The sequence below is a fragment of the Larus michahellis genome, chromosome 3, assembly GCF_964199755.1.
Source record: "Larus michahellis chromosome 3, bLarMic1.1, whole genome shotgun sequence".
Classification (NCBI taxonomy): domain Eukaryota; kingdom Metazoa; phylum Chordata; class Aves; order Charadriiformes; family Laridae; genus Larus; species Larus michahellis.
The window spans coordinates 93,501,565-93,528,253 of record NC_133898.1 but is presented as its reverse complement, the minus strand read 5'-3'; the positions used below and the strand labels follow the sequence as shown (position 1 = coordinate 93,528,253).

The following is a 26,689-nucleotide window of genomic DNA, read 5'->3' as shown; positions in this document are numbered from 1 at the left end:
CAATCCTGTAGCGCTGCATGATAAACGGCACTGAACCATAAGCTAATATACCTCCTTGCATCTGCTACAGAACTGAAAACAAACCAACAAAAATAACTCTTTACCCAACATCCCATTCATTCAAACTTAGCTTAAGATCTCTTGTACCAGTTTATTGAGCTGGGGATTTTAGACTGTCGGGCAGCACAGGCATGTCTGAGCTTCATACACACCTATGCAGGAACAAAAAGTACCCCAACAGAAGCAGTTCCGTCCTACACGTTGTACAACCACCGTGCTGGTTGGGGACTAAAACACGCTCAGCCTCTAATTGCATTGTACGACTAAACTGAAGCAGTTCATAATATGGTCCTAAATTAAGAAGCCATATTCCAAAGTGAAACAACAAAAGGCATCCTCCTGATCAGAAGGTGAATATTTCAGAGCCTCAACACACCTCAGCTCAAACAATTTTTATGCATCTTGTAACACTTCAGGTTTGCCACTCTTTCATATGCATTGAACTCATTGTTTAGTCACAAGACGACTGACATGAAAGTTGAGCTACTGGATTGGGTATGCTTTTTTTTGGTATTTGTGTGTGTAGATGTATATATATATGTTTGACATCTTTCAAGAACATAATATGCTATGAAAAATTACAAATTACCATGAAACTCAAGCATAAAAGCAAAATGTAAAGCCTACTGCAGTATCAGAAGTAGATGATCCAGTTAACTGTATAGAAACAGTTGACAGCAGATTAGATAACTGGCCCAGCTGCTCAAATCAGGAATAAAAACATTTTATAGCTAATGAGGCTTGTATGTGATTTGATATGGCTATGTGCTACAGTGTTCCGATACCTCTCACAAGTTAAGTCTGTCCACTTTCAGAAGGGGGGTCCTGGGGGACAGAGAGAGAGGGTAGCAAGCTATTTCTCAGTCCAGTAATGCTTTCATGATGTATTGTCTAAATTACCCCAGTGGGGTGGGGGTGGAGGTGTGTATATAAAGCTAAAGACACACACACCCAACCCAACAATCTAGAAGTCCCAGCTGAATTTACTTGTACAGGAATGCTTTATTTGTCTATAAAACACATCAATCTGATACATCTATCATGCATAAAGTTTAACACTTGCATCATTTATAGTATAACATCTGTTTATTTCTGCTAAAGCATAATGATATTCCTGGTGATATTTAATTTGACATCATTCAGAGTCACTAATTCAAGTATTCTTAAAAAAATAAAAAAAGAAAAAAGAAGGAAGAACAGGGGCCACGTAATTAACTAGTAATCCCAGGAGCCCTGGAAATAACAAAGCCAATTTTCAACAACTTTAAATCTCTGCACTTCACACAAATGGGAAGACAAGTTAAGAGGGCAAGCTCCACTTACTTGAAGCACTAGAACCTCATTTGGGGAAATTTCATAGCATCACAGTGCTTTCTATAGCAAAAGTTAATGTACAACTGAAGTGCATAGACATGCATTCCCAGCACAGATCAGGCTATGGCTTCAAGCTGTTCACCAAAATGAGGGGCACCGTCAGAATTCACATCTGAAATCACTGCAGAGGAATTCTGCAGCAGAAGTGGAGAAAGAATGCTGCCTTAAATTGTGTTTTTAACTCTATCGTCCCCCTCTTCTTGAGATCCAGTTTCCCATACCACTTTTTAACATGTACGATGTATGCAGCACATTTTCACGGACAACAGCGTCCTTAATTACTTGAGCCTTACAAAACAGCCTACACTGTGCATCAGGATAAGACTTTTTCCTCAGGACTTTTTTGGTTGCACATAATCAAAGTCAGTATCATAACAAAGAAAAACAACTTTTTACAATTCAGCTTTTCTACAGTTCCCTCAACCAGCTAATATTCGATACACCTCAGAAAAGGATTTACCTCGTTATCTGTTCCCACATCCAACATCACTGGTAGACACTCATGAGGTTTTACTCCTCCACATGCCGTATAAAGTGCCAGTTTGCCAACTGGGATGCCCATTCCATAACAGCCAAGGTCTCCAAGACCAAGAATACGTTCTCCATCTGTCACCACAATAGCCTGGAGGAAGAAACAAAAGCTTCTTTGCTTGTATGTACTAAGTATCCCATTATCTTCTTATCATCATATTTTAATTTTCATGTAAAAAATCGTAACAGGTACAAACAAATTAATAGTCCAGCAAAGGCTCAGAATTGTTTTATTGTATTTCACCGTGTATTACGCTATTTTAGACTCTTGCTTCACTGTAAATGGGACGTTCATAAAAAACTTTAAAGAATACACAAGAGACTTATTTAGTATTACGTTACAAGGAAATTGCAATTGTTCCCTCTTATGTTTTTCTGTCAAAAGTATGAGAACAGAATAGGAAGGGAAAGGAAGTTATCTACAAAAAAAGAAGTCTGGACTCCTGGGTTTTGTCATGGCTGTTTTCAGCAGAATCAGAGCCAGCCACTCCTGCTAGCCTTCAAGAGGGCTGTCTACAGCCACCTAGTTCTTACCCTTCAAAGATGTATGTATTCTTCCCTTGAGCAAATAACACATTCCATCATACTTGTATGTATGAGGAAGTATGTGTTCTCATTGACATAAATACAGGAACTCAGTAAACTCCACTAAACTGCTAAAAAGGAAAATTTTTCATAGTAAAGGACAGAAGTGCTCAGTATGGCAAGCAGCTGACAACACAATAATTTCCTTGTCAGACTCTGTAACAAGCCATTTTAGTTGGAAATTTAATATTTTTTTTGTGAGAGAACTCATCAGGTATCATATGTGGAGAACTATTAACCCAAACACTAGATCAGGTTGCCAAGAGATCTTGTGGGGTCTCCACCTTTGGAGATACTCAAAACTCAGCTGGACACGGCCCTGAGTAACCTGCCCTGGCTGACCCTGCTTGAGCAAAAGGATGAACTAGATGATCTCCAGAGGTGCCACCGTCCTACCACAACCACTCTGTGATTCCCTGAAATGCAGAAAAAGCATTCAGGGTTTTTTTTTAATGCATAAGTCAATGATGTAATTGACCAATTAATCAGTAAAGGTTGCCTACAGCTAAACAAGGGTTTAAAAGTCTCAAACATTGTCTGTTACAGGATTGTTTCTATTTAAAAAATGAGCTAAGAAATCACTGAAATCTAATTGATAAAAAGCTTGTAAAAGTATCTTAACCAAGTCACTTTGGGTGCAAACCAGTGTCAGCTTTGTCATGCAACTAAAACTGAACTTACCTTGATGACACTTTCTGGCCAGGATTTAAGCATTGTAGCGATGTGTCCCCGGTCATGGATAGTAATAAAAAGGCCTCTGCAAATAAAAAAAATATGCTTTTCATATAAAAAGGCAATTAAATACTTCAGTATAAATCAATTAAATAATAAATTAACTCTATGAAAATGTGTTTCCAACTTACATAGATTCAGTTCAATAAGTGCTCAATTTTGTATGAATGAGTAAATTAAATGTCTGCATTTCCTAGAAGTCAGAGACACGTAACTCAGTAAAACTTCACTGAGCAGTGAGAACCTGTAAGAGTAATTTCTGAAAATTGCTAAGTTTGATTTTAAAACTCGCTGAGCACTTATCTGTTCAAATGTGTTCGTTAATTGTCCCAGACCACAAAATGTGTCCATATGACAGTTATCACTAGTTCCCCCATAGTCATAAAGTTTACAGACAAGAATAGGCCAAAGTTTTAATCTATGAACAAACCTGAAATAAGCCATATATTACCATTACATAAAATAATTCAAGAACATTCAGTTATGTGTTTAGAAAACAGCCTGCCTTTTTAATTAGATTGTCCCTTTGACACCTACAAAAGTGGGAAATTATCTTCTCTATATCTCTATATGAAAAACTCTTCGATTTGAAAGCACGTAGCACATCTTACAGTGCTAAGCATACCAAATTTTTACTTTGAAGAGTATTTGCAAATTGGCCTTTAGTTCCACCACTACAGAAGAGTATAAAAGAAAATGAGAGAAAAGTGTAATTCTCATTTCTTATTTTTATGTATTATAGAAGCAAAATCAATAGAGTATCTTATCCTACTCTTCAGCATTTTATTCTTCATTCAATTTACTTGACATGCAGCTATATATCCAGATCCACTCAGACCTAATTTAATTCCATTTCTTATCTATTTTTCTCATATGAGGTAGTGGGAAAAAATTCTCACACTAAAGTCAATCTCTCGAAAACCATGAAGAAAACATCCGTGATGAAAACACGCCAAAGATGCCTTCTTGTAATTAAACTTTGCACTAGTAAGTATAAGGAGCTGTCTTCTGGAATTACTTTAAAGCATTTCATCCACCTATCATAAAAATTGTAAAGTAAAAATTAGAGAAGACTGTTGAAAAATAATTTAAGTCTACTACAATATCTCTGTATTCATAGAAGTGGGTACGTGCCCGTGTGGGTCTAAATAAAACTAATAACTCAGGGAGATGCTTTTCAGATATAACTGCAAGTATTCCAAGCCAAGCAAAAAATTTCCTGCAATGCTAAAAAGTATATTAGTCAAAACACCAAAACGAGTCCAAAAATTGTATTTAATGTCATATGTTTATATATTTCATACATATTAGATTATACATAAAAATTATCATGGGATATATATTTTTATATTGAATTTTAGATTTAATTTCATATTTAAGTGTCTTCTCCTCTTCGATGTCAAAAAATATACAATTGAAATTGTTTATTGTTTTAGACAAAAGGCAGTGTAAGACACATTACAGTTAGCCAAAGTATTTCTTATCTTAAAGCTAATGATTCAGAAACAGAAACTGCTGCCTCAAGTAGCTAATTAAGTAAAAACTGTCATGTTGAAAAGAAAAATACATATGCACTGTATAAAGGAACAAAAAAAACCCCCAATCAGTCATTTCTGGTTAGATATTTTTAACTGTTTAGGTTTCATTTTATGCATTTCCCCCTAGAACTGGGAACTCTGCCCCTTCTGCTTCCACTCCCCATGCTCAGAACAAACACACCAGGCTGCATGATTACATCTATCGGTTGTCCCTTACGAAGTAACGCCTGTCATCGGATTCATTCCTCCACCCCAGTGGAAGTGACAGTCCTCGGGAGCGGGAGGGCAAATATTTACAGCACTTTGCAGAAGTTGTGGTATTTACAGCCTACCAGCATTTCTGTTTGTGAGCCAGCGACCTGACAAAAAAGATGGTCCTAACAGTGAAACGCAGCAAAGCAAAATAAATGTGGGTGCTTCCTTTCTGATGTATTGTACAGTGAGTCATTTTATAAAACGCTGTGTAAAATCAGTTAAATCATATGTTAATATGTTAAATCATAAAACATAGTTTATCACAATTGCCAGCCTCAAGAGACAGTCAATCGTGAGAGATAAGCGTGCGAAAGAAAACGAAGAGAGCAGGAGAAAAGCTACCTAGAGGCATCACCCCTCTCCATCTCCTCGCCCTCCAATTTACACCGACCTAATAGATTCGTGTTAAATGAAGCAAGATTTTGTATTGATTTTCTAAAGAGCGGCAGCCCAGCCCAGTGTGGTTAAATGACCCCTTCCTTGCAAGCTAGGGAGAGAGGTCTCCATGGAATAAATTCCCTGGCAGAGGAAAATAAAGGCAGGGTGGCTCCTCCAGAAGGAATTTTGTTAGAACATTTGTAAGGACCTTTGAATAAGTATTGAGAGCGTTTTTCAGAAATCTGTTCAAGCAGGATCACATTCAAACAACAATGGAAAATAGGGGCTGAAGTGTAAACAGAGTCATGTTGAAAGCATTTCACTTCCCTCCTTCTCCCCTTCCCTCCATTCTTTCTGTAGATTAGTAAAACGTTTCTGGATGCATTGTCCTGACTGGGAAAATATCTGTGGACTTAAGAGACAAGAATCTTTTATTCAGTTATCTGGATCTGTTTTCCTTATCTTTCATTTCTTTAGTTAAACCACTTTTCTCCTTTAAGGTGTCCTCCGCAAGAAGCTACACCAGGTTACAAGAGGAATCCCAGCTTGCAACAGCATCAGCCACAAGAATATTCAATCTACGTTACCATGATTGAACTCGCTGGCAATTCCACCTGCAGGCAACCACCAAAAGGTAGCACGACTTATTTTTTCTTTTCCATGAGGTCACACCAGGTCCAGGAAAAGCACCAACTGCACAAGGCTATTACAAGTGGGATAGGGTCACACAACCTAACAAGGCAGCCAACTATTTGGCTACATAGCAGACATTATAGTTATTCTTTGGCTGTCACAGCACAGCCATGAGAAGAAGCAAGAAAGGGGCAAGCTACACAATTTAAATTGGATTAAATTATATGTGTATTTCAGTCCAGAAATAAGACAAAATTATCCATTTGAGTATAATGTTAATAATAACAATAATGCAAATCTACCTGGAACTTGTCTGAGCGCATATGCAGAAGGACTCATATTCAGTCACTTTGGCCCCAGCTAGCCTTCAGTTCAGCACTGGTTTATACTGGTCTAGCCAAAGGGATCACTTCTACTTAAGCCCACTTCAGATAGCTAGGTGATATATGAAACTACAGTGGAGGAATAATTACGCGAATAAATAACTATGCCTCCTTTCTTCTTGTCACACCACCACTAAGACCACAGCCATGAAGAGTGAGGGGAGAACCCACGCTAGGACATCAGGATCCACTCAACAAAGGGTGGATCTATTTTGGGTCACTGAGCAGATTTTACCAGTTATGTGGAGGTCATTCTACATCACATAATTTGGCTCTGTTTTATTAGAACTCTGATCTGTGAGAACAAAGTAAACAGAATTAAATGGAGTATTTGTTTATTGTGCTTCAAGGAAATAATGTTCCACCAGCAATGTATTTCGCTATTTTCTATTAAAGCATAGTTTAGAAAAATGTGTCACAGTAACAGAATAATCCTTTCTTTCCTCTTATAACAATAAAGGGAGGCAATCTAACATGTCTCAGAAAATGCCAAACATTTTTTAATGAAAAAAAGTTCAAACTTTTCTCACAACCCTACATGTTCAAAACTGTTACTTGAATTTATGAACTGTACATAGAATTATAATAGAGGTGACTTCACTTTCCCAGGCAGCCTAAATCAACACGCTTAAAAATAATAATAATAAAAAATCTCAGGGACCAGCCTCAGCTAATTTCTGAGCCTAGACTTTCTTAAACTCCTGCTCTTTGCAAGAAAGAGGTCAACTATTTCCATAGTCCCTGTTGCAATTCACTCCTATTTTTGTTAAAATTATACAAAGCGATACAATACAAAAATTGTGTGAGAAACTCAGAGTACCTATATACTCCAGAAGAACAGTCTGCTCTTTTTTTCACCAAGAAATAATAACATTTGCCATTGTAACTGTTCAATATGGTCTCCTGTCATCATATAAAATGCCCACACCATGTGTTTTCCTCCCAGCAAACTTAGTTGCCAAAATGTCACAACCCAGTTGGACTGGATGCATTTTCAAATACAGCCAGGGCTGCCCCGAGACCCACCGTCAGGTCTCAGCACATCCCCTCTCCCACCCCATGTGGGATTGGGGAAGTGGGGAACCAGGGGCTGACGTTCATTAACTTGCAAGACGGCAGCTGTAACGCTCCTGATCCATCTCCAGGAAGCGGGCAAATCACACAGACATCGTCCCATCAGCCCTTCTGTACCTGAAACAGTCTCCAGAGCTCGCATACATCATGTATTTTATAAATGGTAACCCAACAGAGCAGGTGAGAGTAAAAAAAGGGAGAAGTTGCCCATAGCATTACAGACTGAAGGCAAATGAAAAAGAGAAAAAAACTGCATATGGGTGCTGTCCTATTACCTTTCTCCAACGAGTCTGGACTCTCACACCCTCTGAGAGCCTGATCCTTGCTACCAAAGCATGTAATCTCTACAATGCTACCCTGAGTGCACACAGACTTTCGCAAAAGGAACCTTTTTTGATTGAAAAATTTTGCTTTCACTTTGTCAGAATGCAAATCGGGTCAACTCAGGCTCCAGAACTGGGCAAAGAAGCCAGACCTTTGTACAATAAAAAGCAACCCGATGAAGTAATTCCTCAACTGCTCTCATTCAAAAAAAAAAAAAAAAATTACATTTTTTAAATAACCTGAGTAAAACATTACAAGGTTTACACAGCAAAACTTTAAAACCAATTTTACATGGTACATAAAGCAATTATAGCTTGTCGCTTTGCTAATAATCCCAAAGTCTCTACTTCATTTTGGAAACCATAACATCCACCTCAAACTATTCCAGATGAAAATTAAGAATACTTCATAGGAAAAACAACACTTCATGGACTTTGTCATCACAGACTTTTTGAATCAATTATATAAGATACTCATTATTGTATGTCTAGATAACACTGCTTTTTAATTAGCGCCTCACCTCCTTTACTTACAAAAGCAAACAGCACAGCACTTTGTGATCTAAATATTCAGACTGTAACGATGCATCCTTTTCACACAGCGGCAGAGTAGATCAAATCGTATCTTCTTTATATTCACTTCTTAAAACATGAATTTGTTGATTTAACTATATTCCTAAAGTATCGTTCATCTAGACAACCAGTTTTTATGTATTGTTGCTTAACCACATAATGGCAATTCAATGGGATGTGTTTGTTTGAAAAAGAAGAGGCAGACTTTGAGAAATACTGTGTTTTAAAAGCCAGAGCTGTTTTGCTCCAGAAGCTACTTAAATTCTTCTGACAGTTGCTCAATAAATAACTTAATTACTTACACTCTAATAGACACAAATAGAACTATTTGAAGATTGTGAATGAGAGAATGGTTTACCACAGCCAGACCCATTCATTTTTAGGACAAAAAATAACCCACTGTTCTGCTTCAATAGCTATCATGTTTGTATTATTTTATGCTAATATTAATTGCCAGAAGAACCATCAACATCACCCATGTATCTACTAGGAATCTTACGATGCTAATGATGCATTTTTCAAAAAGCTTTTAAATGTTATTTAAACTGTGAAGCACTCAAACAAGTGAGATCACTGTCCTTCTATTTACTTCAACAACTTGTGCTGCCCTGGCTCATTGAAACATGGAATATTTCCAGTAGTTAGACAATAGTGTCCTTTAAGCCAGTTTTCATTGACCTTTAAATCACCATCATTTGCTCTCAATAACCATTAACAAGGACAAAAGTGAAGACTTATTAAAAAGGCTTCTTCTTAGGGCATATCCACTTTAATTAAGAAGTCACTTCTGAAAAGAGACACTATCTTCCATTTGTAGAGCAGACCTTATCTGCTGCAAAGGAACGAAGGAAACCACCCAATTTATGTCACAGCGATAGAGCAGTTCTTAATGCAAGGAGCTGCAGTGCTAAGAGGTAAGAAGTCAGGAGGCAGGCAGGCTGATGTGAAAGAGTCCAGGTTAAACTTGTCATACAAGATTGCCAGTGAGCATCCAGGCACAGAGCAGAGCTGTTTCACCCAGGCTTGAGCTGTTTGCGTACAGCAACATCTTCGAGACCCGCATCCCAAAGGCAGAGAGATCACAGCATCATCAAGGTTGGTTAGGACCTCTGGAGATCACCCAGTCCAAGCCCCCTCCCCAGGCAGGGTCAGCTAGAGCAGTTACTTTGCCTTGGCTTCCCCTGAGGTAAAAATTTGGCAAAGACCATGAATTTTCCCTAGGAGTGTTAGCAGTAAAAAGAAAATAGCTTGTCTAGCAGAGTTCACTGTTCCTAAAATCAAATGCTTTTTTGGATTGTGCGACATTTCAAACATACACAGAAACCTATCCCTGCTGTCAGTGGAAACCATATCAGCAGACAGAGATTGAAAATAAATCTCTTGTATTTTAGTACATAAAGGTGGGCATAACACTCTGAAAAAGAGCTCAATTTACCACCTGCACATTTTAAGATAAACCCAAACTATTTAATCTTAAAACAAAACCAAACAACGTTTCGTATTGTAAGCATTACATCGAGGGAGAGAAGTAACAAAGAGACAGCAAAGAAATTATTGGAGCGATTTTTAAATCTTATAAAATGGACATTTTCTTCCTCAAAAACTTTTACATTGAATAGAACTGAATATAGGTATAGCATGAGTACTGTGCCCTGCAACTACTAAAATAGTAGACGAGATTAAAAATAATGCCATTTGAATTGAAAAGCAAGCAATTATTCAGACTCAGTTACTTCATAGTCTATTCTCCTATCATTCACAGAAATTACATTCAAATCATTTTCTGCTTTAATTTTACTCTAATTTTAATATTTGACTCAGTTATAGACTTCTAATTCAAACAGAAAAAAAAAAGATGGGCTTGAGTTTACTGCCTGCTAGAGCATAACAGCATCTTCCTCGGGTTCTCACAGTAAATCCGTGATCTCTCAGAGCATTATCTGAGGGAGAAGCATAACGTCCTGCTAATGCAAAATAATCCATTCTGGATTCCCCTACATCCACACTGGTTTTAATATTCCTGCAAGTTATTTGTTGCACTTATTAATATGTCTGGCTTACACGCGCCTCAACTTGCCATCAGAGTGGGTAAGGGGCAAGTGCAGCGCAGAGAGACCTGCAGGAAAGGAAGCTCCCAAGAGAGCAGCAGGAGGCACAAAGGGTTCAAAACCACTTGGGTTTCATTTTAAACAGATGAGTCCATCGAGGCCAACCAAACCACCTAAAGCATAGCCCTGATCTCAGGATCAGGTGCCAGTGGGAAGATCCCAGCAAAGTCCGTATGCATCCACCTTCTGCTCTGCCCCTGTCCCGTTTTTGGGCCTGCAACCACATCCTCCTGCGAGACCCTGGGCTCAGCCTTCCTGGACCTGAGCCTCTGCTGAATGGCCTGGAAACCTATAAAGTATTGCAAAATGGGGTTTTGAGGAAAGAGAAGAGAGTCTGCAAAACTGCACCCTCAGCAAGTTTTTAGACAACACCAAGCTGAGTGTGCAGCTGACACGCCTAAGGGACATAAGAAGGACATGGATCTGTTGGAATGGGTCCAGAGGAGGGCCATGAAGATGAACAGAGGGCTGGAGCACCTTTGCTATGGGGACAGGCTGAGAGTTGGGGTTGTTCAGCCTGGAGAAGAGAAGGCTCCAGGGAGACCTTATTGCAGCCTTCCAGTACCTAAAGGGGGACTACAGGAGAGATGGGGACAAACTTTTTAGCAGGGACTGTTGCTATAAAACAAGGTGTAATGGCTGTTAACTGAAAGAGAGTAGTTTAAGACTAGATATAAGGATGAAATTTTTTACAATGAGGGTGCTGAAACACTGGAACAGGTTGCCCAGAGAGGTGCTTTCATCCAGCTGCTCACCTGCTTCTATAATACCCATATCCTGGCCACAAGAAAATAAGAATTCTCAGTTTAATGTGATAAAGAACTGGAATTTTGAGCAAGATGCTTTTAGATATGATGCTTTTAGAGAGCTGTTTGCACAAAGGATGAACACCTGACAGCAAAACATTTGTTATAAAAAGGTGACAGATATAATTTTCCAGTAAACACTGTGCTACAAGCATCTTCTTTCTACTGTAATCAGCAATGCAGAGACAACAGGCACAGACTACTTCTGATCCTAAACCAAAGGTGTACACCTCTTTACTTGGCATTTAAATGGCGTTTGTTAAATGTTCTCTAACTACAAAAACTATTCCGCTTATGCATGACAGTTTATTCTGTTGTTCTGCCCTCATGACCAACAAGCTGAGCTTTGATGGCTACCCAGGAAACACAAGAAGCTTTAAGAGCAGATGAGGAATTTCAGGCCCCACTTAGTGCTTTACAGTAACACAGAGTTTCCCCGCTAACAAGTAATCCTATCACAGAACTGACTTCTCAGGCTAGCAATTTTTTCCCTGTCACATTTAAAGATAAGATTATTGTTCATAAATTTGCATGCAAAAATATAAATCATTTTCTAGTGACAATGTGACTAGTTTTGTATTAAACTTAAATTCCAATTATTTGGAATATTGCGTTAGTCTCACCATAAGAAGCTAGTAATTATGAAATTTTCTTTATTGGTATTTTGTGCATTTCCCTTTTGCTCATATTTTAGTGGTTGGGATCACTGAGTAGCCTTATAACATCATTTGACAATTTTTTTATGAAACAAAAACTGAAGTAGCTTTAAGGACAATGTTTTACTTAGGCTACACATATCCATAAAAACTTTCTGAAAACCAGAACTAAGCCTGAGTACATTCCAAAACAAACAAAAGTGTTTGACTTATTGAGACAATCTTCTTTAAAAAGCATATAATAACTGAAATCTCATAGGTTAGAGTCTTAGTTAAAATTTGAGTACTTTTAAAACACAGACCTTAAGCTAAAATGTTTTGGAATATTCAATGACATGTTACAAGAACTAGTCAAAATATAGATTGATTTAGTTTGAACTCCAAAAAAGTGCTGTGGTAGTACGTCCTGGGCATAAGAAGGGTTGGCTGTACATCCATCTCACACCCAATTTTTATTGTTTTCTTTTAGCCTCTTGATTTTAACCAATTCATTACAATTACTGCACCTATATCAAAGCTGCAATAATTTCCGTCATTTTTTGTCCGTATTTTCCATTTTCAAAAATGTAAGCTTTAAAAATAGAAAAATGCAAACAACCTGATCAGTAGCACTATTGCTGCTCTTATTTCCTTTTAAATTTACAACATGCATGAATGTATAAGATAAACAAAATTTTTAGGACTACCCAACAACAGCTTTTAACATGGGAAAAAGGCTGCAGGTCCAGCTCTCTCTCAGACAGAGAAACTGAGGCATACATGATTATTTCTAATGCTCTGTTACTTAATGTTAACAAAGTTCCAACATATCAGTTCTTCCCTGAAATTCTTCTCATTTGGAACAAGTGAGTATTAAAATTCTACCAGAAAAACCAAGGAAATTTATATTTATATTGTCTGTATAACGTGCATTTAATTATAGGGAATGGAATATATTTGATTTTCTGACTCGATTAAAAATTACTAGAAGCCTTTATCTTAAAATTTGAGAAAAAAAATATAATAGATGGAACCCCAAGGTAACATTTTAAGCATTAGACATCTGGAACGTATCTGGCCCACTGTCATAAAAATTAACCTCATACATTAGAGGCAAATGGTCTTGCACTTTCCCTCCTTTTTATATAAATTCAGTCATGACCCCATGTAAAGTTTTTCATTTCATAAAGTCTGTATTAACATTTTTGGGAAAAATTGCAGCATGCTGTATCAGCTAACACAAATGGCTAATATTATTGCTAGCCTTTACTATAGATCTACTTGAAAAAAACCCAGCACAGGATATGGAACGGATGTAGTGAGGAGTCATGGAAGCAGTCATATGCGGTGATGGAGGTACTCAAAAAGCATCATCTAGCAGTCACAGTAGAATTCTTTCTGAAACAATATTTGTGAGCTTCCTAGGTGTTCGAGGGACTTGAAGGCTCAAGTCCAACATCAAAAGAGGCACAGGCTTTTCTGAGGACACTGCCATGGAAAGTCTATAGGCAATATATTCATTCATCTTTCAAAGGTAACACTTCTTTCACAGTAAAGCTTGAATGCAATGTACTGACCACTCACCTAATGACTGAGGTTACAACCATCCTCAAGAAGAACTTCATTTTAGTGTGTGCACTGGAGTATTTTTACATTCTATGTGAAGTGGCAAACTGAAAACAGAAACAGGTGCATTGCTTGCTGCAAATGGAAATAGGGCAGAATTGAAATCCTTTTAGATATGCTATTTACTTGAGAATCACAAATCCCCCATGCTCATATTCTAGTTATTTCATAGAATGACAGAACGGTTTGGTCAGGATCATGACCTGTGGTCAGGCAGAGGTCAGGATGACAAATGACTCACTAACCTTTCTCTACCCAACTGCAAATTACACTACGTTAATGCTACTCTACAATAGATTTGGTAAAGTTATTATGACCTAGTCTTTTTATGTTTGTTTTAAGTTTATTATAATTCACATTGCTGACCCTTTTTATTGAACAGCGCACATAAAAGAACAGTTGTAAAAGCTATAGAACTTTGCTAAAAAGGATGGATGCCATGCAAGAAATAAAAGGGTTCATTTCTAACCCTAAACTTTTCTCTTGCCTTTTCCAGAAGCCTCATATCAGCAGGGACATATGGCTGTCTCAAAAGCATTGTGTAAAAATCTCCCCAACTAAAAGCATCTAGCTGTAAATAGAGAAACACGAGATACATTGAAAAACACAATCATCCCATTGTTACCCTCTTAAAGGCTGAAAATCTTTATGACTTCTCCGCACTTTCAATTTTCCATTTTAAGGCCTATTTACCCTATCTATTTAGAAAGCTTCTAGACAGAAATAGACAGCAATGATGTTAGAATATCCAAGCTACTGCAAAGTTAGAATGTTTTTGCTGGGGTTCTTCCTTCCTCTTTTGGACTTCACCCAATACAGTTACAGGAATAACTGATTGTTGGGTTTTTTCAAAGCTACTATATCTTGTATTGGAAATGCAACAATGAGACAACGTTGGACTGCTGAGTAATGAGAGTATTTTTTGAACAGAGAAGCTGCTGAATGTGTAAGCAGGGGATTTGGGTGGTGCTGAAGGACGTGCAACAAATGTACAGAAAACGAGAGCTGGAGAAATTCCAGTGCAAGCACACCCCTAAAGGAAAACATGCTCTGGACGTGAGCTGGGATATATACAGAATGAGCTAATAAAGCATTGTAATGTTTCTAAGTCACTGGTGTCTCATCTGAAATACTACTGGGTACCTCGTTTTGCAACATCAGGAGATAGCAATGGGAATTACTGGGGACTTGGAAAAAACTCTGCACTGAGGCAGAGAGCAGGACTCTTTTATCTCTAAGAAGATCTCAATATAAAAAAACCCCACACTAAATGCTTATCAATCACTGCAACATGCTCACGGTGCCTACCCATGCATCCGTAACTGGTGGTGATACCTACTTGTAAACACATGCAGTAATACCATTTATGTCTTAACCCGTTATGTAAGCCCTTTCCCTTCCACAGCATAGCCATAGGAAGGGAGAAAAAGACACACACCTTTTTCTTGGTACTTCTCAAGCAATGAATTGCAAGTTTAAACAGCGCAAAGAAGGGCAAGAGAATAGCCTGTGAGCGTACACACTTCCCATTGCAAGAACAGCTAACAGCCACAGAAACCACAAGGTAACATATAAGTCTTCTAAAAGGACCTTTTTTTTTTTGTCAGTCTAGAAGGCTAAGCATGCCTGGCACCAAAGGCGTGCACAACAGGCTCAATAAATAAGCTGTGGCTTCTCCTCCCTTCCTGACCTCTTTTCACCAAAACCCAGACCATTTATTCTCATTTATTCTTATAGATAAAGTAGTTTCTAACTTTATAGTTTCTGGCTGTATTTGGCTGCACTGAAAGATTTACCTCACCTCCTGCAGCAAATCTGTTGCATTGCTCTAGAGAGAAGCCTAGGAGTAAACTAACATATACATCATACACAGTGATGTGGTGGCCAGAGTGCTGGAGCAAAATATGGGGCAACTGAGACTGACAGCACAAACTTATTTATTATTACTAAGTATGCTCCTAAACATTAAAATGATCTGTTCTTTCCCTGAAAGCCATTCCAAATGATGAGAGATTGAGACGCTTTGGTGAGAAGTCGACATCAATATACTGAAGACCATTCATGGCAAAAAAGTTCAAGTCTCCAAGACAAGGGATTCAGATCTTAAAACTAAAATTATCACCCACTTTATGCTGGAGCCACCAGTGTCAGTGCTGTGTCTCACTTTACTTTAAGCACTGTCTTAGAGGATCTGACATTACCAGGATCATCCACAAAGGGATTCACACTCTCTGGATAAGAGAATCTGAAAATTCAAGCTGCTGTTCCAAAGGCTGATGAGACACCTGAAAAAATCTTGGACCATCCCGTTTGCTCGTGTGGCACAAGCTGCCAGTTGTCTGTATAGTACTAAATGAGTGCTAGGATGGTGCAGAATTCCAGGCCACTGATATGCAAACTATTGTCAATTGCCCAAAGCCCCTCAGTGCAGAAGGGAGGCAACTATATCTATTATTTTGCACAACAGGTAAAGAAGTAACATCCATTTGCAAACATTGCGTGGGATTTGATAGTCTGTCCTTGAAAAGGTGTTGAATGAAGGAAAGTTATGGCTCTCTTATTGAAGCAAGTGACTCTTAAAAGGTTTGCTTCAGGGGCCAAATGGTGTTGACAATTAGGGGGCTGTATAAATCTGTTAGGTTGACAGAGGCTGTTTCATGATGGGAAAATTTTGGTAGATAAATATTGCTTGAGTGGAGCAGGGCAGAGCCAATAAGTAGACCTCTCCTGTACTGTATTACCTGATACTTTAGTGTTGCTCACAAGTCTTTGGCCAAGTAGAGGTGTGAAAACTAAATAAAATCTCCCTTAAAGTACATTTCATTAAGGAATGTACTACTTCGGGAAATGGGGAAGCTTGTAAGCAGAAGGCAGTATTGTGGGCTGGCATAGAGTCAAAATCTCCCTAAAAATTCAGGAAAAAAGGAAGACATTGAAGAGTGACATGGTTATGTATTGGTACAAGTCCTAATTATTGATATGAAACTATAACTTGCCAAAAGAATATTGCTATTTTTAAAAGGCAATGATATAGTTTATTTGTTGAAACGGATATAGCCTACCTTTTATGTGGTATTGGCACTAGAGAGAAAAGATTAGTCAGAATAAAGACATTTAACTTGGGATCATGTACTTTCTGTCCAGTTTTCTGCACGTAGATCCACAAGATGACTCTTTTAACAAACCAAACGAGAAGGGTCGAATAAGCACTGCATTAATAACAGTCACACAAACTGTCCTTCCCACGTGGTGAAAAGCCTCAGTAAGAAACGTCTTTGTTTCAGACAACTCTCTCAGTAGGATGCATAGTGAGGAAGATAATCATCATATGCCAAAACCCATAGATGTGTAAGTACCCATTGGCTCGGAGTGCAGATGCCCTTGAAAAGATAAATTTGAGTCCTCCAAATCTGTGGAAGAGGGAAAACTATCTGCTCTAATGTCACACAAGAGATGGTGGAAAAGTGTAAAAAAATAACAGCACAAACCAAACGAGGACAGGGATTCCCTGCAAATAGCCAGGATGGTGTGAAGGAAGTGGAGAAGGAGACAGACAGGTAGGTATGGCCCGTATGATATTTCTGGCACTCTTGCACAGAAACCACCAAGGATGGTGTTGTAGAAGGGCCCTGAAGCTTGTTAGAAGTCTTCCATAGAAGACTGTGCTAAGAGGGGAAAAAAAAATGACCAAACACTGACTGCTGACAGACATTTTGAGAGAGTCATGTTTTGAGTAGGGATGGCCTCATTTCCTCCTGCTCACAGCCCAGATGTACTCCCTCCAGAAAAAACAGAGCAATGCACCATCAAGAGGTACAAACTCAGGTCTGAAAGCCAGAAATTTCACGCTTGTGATGTGTTTTAGGACAAGCCTTCTTTTATAACCATGATGAAAAGCCCCCAGAAGATTACCAGTGCAAGAAATCATCTATGCAGCTTGTGAGTAGGAAAAGGCTAACAATAGGTAAGCTCACACAAGACTAAGTGAAAGAATAGCTCAAAGCATGACTTCTGTAAATACCATCCTTCCACTATTGCTGTAGGTAACACCTACATGCAAGCACCAATTACACACAAAAAATAACACCACATAGAGGCCATTGTATTTCATAATGCTAGGTCAGGACTATATATTCTCAGTTTAGCATAGGCTAATCATTCATGGTTTTATTCTTAGGTGCAAGTTTATTAAAAAGAGAAAAATTCACACTAGTGGAACTTTTTGCCAAAATATTGCCAAAAGCCATAAATTTAACACAATTCAAAAGAGACCAGATGACTACGTATGTATAACCCAAAGAACATCCTCATATTTTCAAAATCAAGATATAACTTTTTTTCATTCAACTGTTTCTTAGATTGATAAATTAGCTTAACATTTACAGAGCACTCTAAGACCACAATGAGACCAACTGACATCTTCTATGCAAGATTCTCAGACCTTCCCCTGCAGCAGCATTACTGGCTGCTGACAGACCAAGTTGAATACACCTTGGACACAATCCAGTGTAGTACGTTTCTAGAAGACAGTCTAGGAGAAGAAAGGAATACAACACTCTCGCGCTGTGCCAATTCTCCTTTTAGCTTTACTAAATTCTCTCTATTAGCTTTACTTTCAAGCTGAGGAAGCAACAGCAGGCTGAGCTAAGTTTTCACTTGATGAAGGTAACAGAGCAGATGAGAATCAAGCCAAAGAGTAGAATTACTGGGTGTCATGAGATGTCATAGTGCTTGAACTCAATGGAAAGGCCATACAAAAAACAAGATGAAAAGCTGCCTGGAAAGTGTCAACTGTTGTCATCTTCATAAAAGACAAAAGTGAAAATGACAAACCAAGATATATTACAAGAGTGCCTGGTGAGGGGCTGCAACTGCCATCATCGCCAGGCTTTTGAAGTCAACAAGAGAAAGGTTGTCTATAATTAGAAGAAATGCCACAGCTATGCAAATTCTCTGTTGTAATGTTACAGACTAATGTGCCACCTGAGCCATGTTGTTAATACACACAACCTACACCAAAGCCTGTTGGAGAATGGAACTCCAGCAGACTATTTTCAAAGAAGCATTTTGCCATATTTTATGTCTTTATTGCAACACATTTTGATTCCAGAGACCGCCCTAATCATAGAATCGTAGAATCATTTAGGTTGGAAAAGACCCTTGGGATCATCAAGTCCAACCATCAACACCACTCTACAAAGTTCTCCCTTACACTATATCCCTTAACACCACATCTAAACGAGTCTTAAACACATTCAGGGATGGTGACTCCAGCACCTCCCTGGGCAGCCTATTCCAGTGTCTGACCACTCTTTCTGTGAAGAATTTTTTCCTAATGTCCAGCCTAAACCTACCCTGCTGCAGCTTGAACCCATTCCCTCTTGTTCTATCACTAATAACCTGTGAGAAGAGACCAGCACCAACCTCTCCACAATGTCCTTTCAAGTAGTTGTAGAGAGTGATGAGGTCTCCCCTCAGCCTCCTCTTCCTCAAACTAAACAGTCCCAGTTCCTTCAATCGCTCCTCATAAGATTTATTCTCCAGGCCCTTCACCAGCTTCGTTGCCCTCCTCTGCACTCGCTCCAGCATCTCAATATCTCTCTCATATTGAGGTGCCCAGAACTGGACACAATACTCAAGGTGTGGCCTCACCAGTGCTGAGTACAGGGGGACAATCACCTCCCTCCTTCTGCCGGTCACACTGTTTCTAATACAAGCCAGGATGGCATTGGCTTTCTTGGCCACCTGGGCACACTGCTGGCTCATGTTCAGCCGCTTGTCAATTAGAAGCCCCAGGTCCTTCTCTGCCAGGCAGCTCTCCAGCCACACTTCCCCAAGCCTGTAGCGATGCATGGGGTTGTTGTGGCCCAAGTGCAGGACCCGGCACTTGGCCTTGTTGAAGCTCATACCGTTAGCATTGGCCCATCGGTCCAATCTATCCAAGTCTCTCTGTAGAGCCTCCCTATCCTCATGCAGATCAACACTCCCGCTTAGCTTCGTGTCATCTGCAAACTTGCTGATGATACACTCCATGTCCTTATCAAGGTCATCAATAAAGATGTTAAACAGAAATGGTCCCAGCACTGACCCCTGAGGGACACCACTTGTGACCGGCTGCCAGCTGGATTTAACTCCATTGACCACCACTCTTTGGGACCGCCCATCCAGCCAGTGCTTGATCCAGCAGATCGTATGCTCATCCAGGCCATGAGCCGCCTGTTTTTCTGTGAGAATTCTATGGGGGACAGTGTCAAATGCTTTTCGAAAGTCTAGGCAGACAATGTCCACAGCCTTTTTCGAAAGTCTAGGCAGACAATGTCCACAGCCTAATGATGAAGGCCTTACAAGAGATTGCTTAAAAAAAAAAAAACCCATGCTTCCTTTTTTTCACTGCCAGATGAAAATTCTGCATAGTTTTCAGAGAAAAAGTACTAGGAAAAAAAGACTGTGAAACTATTGCTTTGTTATATCATTTCATATAATTTTATGTTACACAATAATCAATTTTAACTAAATGAAGGTACTAAGAAAATTATCCATAGTGTCAATCAGATTAATAAAACTCTAAAAATACATACATCTGTTTTGCCTGGCAAAAAACATCTAGAGGTGCTGAAAAAAATCTAAGGGGGCAGTTATACTGGTGAAGAAGTTAGGTGAAATGAATCCAGACCTTCTGGTTTCAAGCAAGAAAATACCATGTATCTGAGGGTGAGACAATCACAAAGAAGCACCAAGAACTGAACTTTCTGGGCTCTTGTGATCAAGGAGTACCTGAGAAGTTTTTGGCATTCAGTAAGCCTAATCTGGTTTCTGAAGAGACGTGGATGTCAAAAGCATCCAATGGAATTAAGGAAAAGAAAAATCTGGACTCCAACAAAAGCCTCATTAAAAAACCCTATGAAATGTACTGCAGGATCAACCGTGTGCTGGCAAATAGACTGCAATTTCTGCTGCCAAGGTCTAATGTTTTGTAAGTTCTGTCCCAGGAAATAAATATTTCCCTATCCTCTAATTCATTTTCTTTATAAAAGAGCGATGCTATCTTGCAGCTGACAATCTCAATACGTAAACATTACTATGTCAACAAAAACAGAACTCACACTTGCAGCACTTGCATTCAATAAAGAGCATCTGAACCATTGTAAATGTAAATACATACAATAAATGTAAATAAATACATTCCCTTTGAGGAATGAGGAAAGAAACCGATCTCAAATTTGTATGTGCTGAGTCAGTCACACACTTCAGTGAGGAGGCAATCTGGCCTAATATCAGCACTTGCAAACTGAGTATTTAGCATGATAAATTGCCTTCTGAAAAGCTGGTAATAAAGACTGTTAATAACATTCCAAGAGTTAGTGTTAATAACATTCCAATTTTATTTTTCAAATACTTGTTAAAAGTCAATTCAAAATGTAACCTTGCTTACACTTGGGGTCAATAAGAAACTTCTAGATATGCCTCGTCATTTGTGAAGAAGGAAAACAAAAAAAACCAAAAAACACCAGAGTTGAAAGAATTATTGCAGAAGAAAACTTCTGTGAGAACACTTTGCTGCACAAGATCTTTGTCTGTATGTGGGAAAAAAAAAAAAAAAGAAAAATAACTTCAAAGCTAAGGCTGGCATACTTTGCCTTTTAAGAGAGCGCATCTGTATCTTCAATATGCAGCATCAGTTTCAATATAGCTGCTTTAAAAATGGTTCCTAGTCTGCTTGACAGCGTGTGACTGCATTGGGAAGTTATTTCAGAGGAACTTTGCCATGCCTGTGTGGCTGCAATAGCTACCAGGGCTTGCTGCCTTCATATTCTGTTTGAAATGGCTTTTCCTTCTAGGAATGGAAATACATAAACAGTCACCTAACATTTTAACAACATCCAAAGTCTTCAGCATAGCAATACTTGGCAATTTTTCCTCCCCTCTCTGAATGCTGAGTTTACACAAGACCCTTAAAACTCCTGGGTGTTCTCTATGTGATGTAAAAAGTTGATTTTGGATTCTTAGAGGAAATTTCCATTGAACTTTCCCATATTTATTCTTTTTGGATGAATACAGCAACTGAAAGAACTGTTATATTTTAGAAATCCATTTATAGAAATGGATTGTTTCTTGGTAAGTCAGCAAAAGTTGTCATATGTATGTACACGCTTTGTGCAACTGAAGAATTTTTTACTTTAGGAATTTATTTTTCAAATGATGGATAGAAACTCTGCACCAAAAAGTGACCTAATATAGAGATTCTCAGATAACACTCTTAATGCTAACACGATCACTGCAATAAAACCACAACTCCATTACATTCGCAGCATAAGCCTTTAAAGCTTTTATCTGTACTGGTCCAAATTCCTTCTCTGACCTACCCTGGAGGAGCCTCTTTCTTCCCTCATCCTCCTCAATGGTTGTGAGGAAGACCAGAGAGAGAAATTATGTTTCTGTAACAATGTGGTGTAGCAGATCTGCTATCAGATCTGTACTGGTTATTCCTAGAATGATGCTCTTACTCATTAAAATGGTGGATTTTAAGCTGAATATTTGCAGGGAGTAATGCAATTTTGGGTTTTCATTTTACAAACAAATGCCAATTATTCAGACAAGCTTCAAACCAGTGAGTCAAGTTACTTTGCAGCTGGTTCTCTTGAGAAATGTTGCTTAATCAGCTGGTCAGCCATGAATGTTTCTTCTATAATTGCAAAATACTGCTTCAGGATGAAAAATATCTCGCCTAAGCCACAGTGTCCTTCTATAACTGTAAGCACATCATGTGAGCCCATATAGTCTTCTAAAAACATGCCAGGGAGTCACAGAAGATGATCTCATTTAATGATCCCATAAGACACCTATTTTTTAACTCTATAAATTAATTTTCATTATTTCTTGCCTGAAGACATATCTTGTGAGCCAGGGTCTTCTAAGTCACTTCACAACGTAAAGAAATCTAGCTGAATACAAAAAAAACCCTCACAGATTTAAATTGAATAAAAAGACATTGCCTTGCAACATCCAGTGCGCTAAGTACGATCTGCAGCAATTGGGAAATTTTTAACTTCTTCACCTATATAAACAAGTTTGTTACTAATAGGATCTTTGTTTAACTATGAAGTACCAAACATTTTCTGAGCTTTGGGAAGATACAGTAACAAAAATGTTCGGAAACAAAAAACATTCTGAAAGGAAAACATTCAATGTTGTCAGTAAAGGCGACATTTCGATAGGAGTCAGCGTAAAACAGATACACACAGTTCTTACAGATAAGACCTTTTCTTTTAAGGTATGATGAGATCATACCTTTTTCCTGACTTGTAACAACTGGAAAAAAATCAGATAATAAAAAACATGAGGATGTATAGACTGGACTAAATTTTATACCATTTTCTCCTGTTTGTTAAATTAATGTTCTTCCCTGTGCGTTCACCTCATGGAGGGTGCTGTTTATGCAGGATGCTGGTATATAACACTTAATGCTAAATGAGTCACACTCTAGAATATAATTTCAAACCAAATGAAATTGATTGCTTTGCACAGCGGGTTTTGGAATAATTTAGAAAAGGTTTTTCTTAAAAAAAAAAAAGCAAACACAACAGATCTCTGTATCAGAGCACAGAGGAAGATCACAATGTTATTCCTCAAGCAGCAAAGAGTTTGCCAAAGGGGAAACTCTTTACAGTCCCTTCCTTTGAGACATCTAATGAAGACTGGGATCAGATGGGTGGTGTGGGAAGATAAGAGCAGGTAGTGAGATAACGGGAACGTAGCAATTGGAAATTTTATGGAAAGAGTAAACATCTGACTTGGCCGATGATATTTTGTTCTTAAGAAAAAAATATTTATGAGATCCTTATTAGGCAGAAGAAGATTGTACGTGTTTTTCAGCCATCTTTACTTAAATGTGTCATTAAAACGCTTATTTGAAAGTAGTGAGGCAATTCATCAGGACTAGAAATAAAACAGACTTTTATAAATATCTTATACATCTCCCCAGACAGTCAGTCACGTATATAAAGTGCGCATAGTTGGGAAGCAGCAGACAGATGAATATAGCCAAGGCTGACTTCAGAAGCTCAAGAATAAAACTGAATACCAAAAGCCACATCAGTTAAAACATGATTTCATATTGTTTAAAACATATTTCACTCATTAGCAGCTCAGCTGCAGTGAAAAATACAGTGTGAAATACTGAATTATGGAATGTCCTAAAAAGCTATATATTTTTTAAGTTAAATGATAAGAGAAAGAAATTACGCAAGTACTATCAGCTGCCTCAAATTTGCTCATTTTCAATAAGGAAATGAGCACTTTTTTGGAAGGAAAACAGACTTTATTCCAACATTGGTAAAGAAAATCATACTTTTAAGAACATACAAATATGAGGATGTTCAACAAGCACTTGGATCGTCCCTGTCACTGTTCAGAATAGCTAAATATATCATCAGAATGGAAGCTTGCTATCCATGGGCCAGAATAACAAGGTTTTTAAAGTAGAACAGAGGAAAGTCCGTGGGGAACACAGCAAGTTAGTACAATGTTATTTATATGCACTAGTAGTTTTATGCTGCAGTCATTTGTTGAGTTGAGAAAGTTCAGCTTGCTATTCCAAAGCCTGCACAATGTATGTATTACTGCTATTATGCCTTGATTTTGAAAGCTTTTTATATCATACTTGAAACAAGAAGCAAAACAAAATGTAAGCTTGTGATGACATACATTAATGATTCAAACAAATCCATAAAATTTTAAAGTCTACTCAATTCTTATTACAGGAGAGGTTAAAGAGTGGCTTAGTTACATTGTGGAGAACTGAGTAGTTCTTGATTCCCTGTATATCTGTTCTAACTGCATGTCTCTAGTGTAATTTGTTTCAAGTTAACTATACAGATCCATAAATTTAATCATGGCAGAGCAATGTGAACTACGAGAACTAGGATTTTAGCCTTAATATCTAGAGGAGAAAGATTTAGGGCACCTTTCCAAGTTCACTGCAGATAAAAAATCCACCAAATAAAAGAAAAGAAAAAAAAGGGCAAAAAGTTGAAGTGTTTCCTCTCCCTGTCCCTACCTCCCAAATCAGTTTTTTCCACATCTCTTGAGTGTATTTAGGATCAGACTGAAGAAATCTGAAAGTCTCTAAAGGGGACTGGTGGGATGTTTCAATTGCTGTTGCAAGCTGTTTCTCACCAGCTGCAGGCTGACACTCAACTGAATTGTCAAATTTAACAGGGTTATTTTTCTCCACAGATGCTCCTAAGGTCTGGGGAGAAAGTGAAAAGTACGTGCACAGGCAGAGGTGCTCCTTGTGCAATATGCTGTACAGCAATGGATATCAAAACAAGGGGCAATGAGACCAGTTTAGGCAAAGACTTAATTTGCAGGCACATTTAGGACTTCCTGGAAGGCCAATAAAATCACCGTGGTGGTAAATACTGAGGGGGAAAAAAGGAGATGACTTCTCTTGCTAGGGAAGGCACCTAAAAGCCACAGATCGTTACACAGGTTTAAGTAAGCATTCTTGAGGTCTTTTTGAACTTCTAAATGTGTATAGAAGTGGGAATTCTTATTTTCTGCAGTTGGCCAGATGGTCCTGACTCATTCTGTCAGTCGCAAGGCCAAAATGATTTTTACATTGATAATAACAAAACCTTGAAGCCATAAGTCTTCTCCCTCAAATACCTCCTGCTGAAGAATTTGTGAGCAGTCATTTGTTCCCTTTAGTCTTGCAAGCTTCTTATTTCCGATCAATGCCTTGACTGTAAAAAAACTATTTCTGTTAACAGAGCTATGCACATACAGCTCATTTATCTCTTCCTTTGCCAGAAAATTGTACAGAAGCCTCCAAAGCGTTCCAGTTTGCACTTGAAGGTGCACATGGTTCTTAAACAGCAGCCACCATAAATCTCAAACTCTTTGGGCTGATGTTCAAGGGGCGGGGTGAAACAGAAGCATCTACCCTTCTTTCATACCACTTCTTCAACACTCTATAAATACAGACGCTGTTTACAGAATAAAAGCACTCCAGAAACCAACGTTTGAAACAACAAATTATTAAGCAGTGAAACAGGCGCTTTGATGACTATTGATTATTTTTAAGATGTCAGTAGGTGCAAATATAATGCACCCTTAGTTTATATATTTATTTTTATATACATATGTATAAAATACCAATAGTATAAATATTTATATAGGTAAAAGTCTATGCTCTTCAGGTTGCTAACAGAAATCTAAGACTAAGGACCCATTCTTCTCTGGTCTTGTAACATGCAGCTAGGATTTCAAAAAAAGGCAGTTAATGAGATTAAAAATGTACCCAGGTTTTAATACAATTAAAACAACCATTTGCCCTCCTAATGCAATACAAATTATTGTTTAATGTAGACCAAAAGTGTAGTTTGAATTATCTCAATTATTGCAGTTTTGGCTTACATTCAGCTATGTTAGAAAAGCCCTGCAGAAACCTGCCAAGAGGAAAATAAGATACAATTACTTTTATTTGAAGTATAAACTTACATACCTTGGCCTCCGAAATGCTAAACCATATTGTTGGCAAGCCAGTCCCACAGTGGGAGTATAAACAATAGGCATGAACCTTTCAATGTCAGAAGTCAGCACTTTATAGAAAAGCTTTTCATTTCGATCCTGAAGACTCATTAGTAGAATATATCTGTGGAGAATTACATACAATTAGACAGACATCAAGTGAGCATAGAAAGTAAATTCAGAAATACAAAGGTGTTTATACAATTAATTAAAGCTATGTTTGTTCTACAACAGCCTGTTTCTTGTTGAGAGTAAATTCCTCCTTGTCTTAATAGCACAAATGGTTCAGACACAAAGGATAACTTTGTGAAACCATCACAAAGTTGGCAAACTACATACTCAAGAGGCTAATCCCTCTCAGGTACAAAACACTACACTGCAATTGAGTATTTGGTCTGTCAGAACCTAAGCCGTATTTATTAGTTGTTCCATCATTAAATAAATCAAATTTACTCTCTTGCCCAAAAAATGAAATAAAAATGTTAGCTTTTTCTACTCTTGCCTTGATAGAAATTTCTCTTAAATCCAGACTAATACTCCAAGT

General features: G+C 38.2%; 1 protein-coding gene across 1 annotated transcript in view; it reads right to left on the bottom strand.

The window, feature by feature from the left end:
- ME1 (malic enzyme 1) overlaps positions 1-26,689 on the bottom strand; it is a 183,327-nt gene that overhangs the window by 107,590 nt on the left and 49,048 nt on the right. Inside the window, exons 3-5 of the mRNA XM_074581272.1 lie at positions 26,120-26,269; positions 3,232-3,307; positions 1,895-2,056 (exon numbers count right to left, since the gene is read on the bottom strand). Coding sequence (XP_074437373.1) covers positions 1,895-2,056; positions 3,232-3,307; positions 26,120-26,269 — 388 coding nt within the window. The remainder of the gene's footprint in view (positions 1-1,894; positions 2,057-3,231; positions 3,308-26,119; positions 26,270-26,689) is intronic.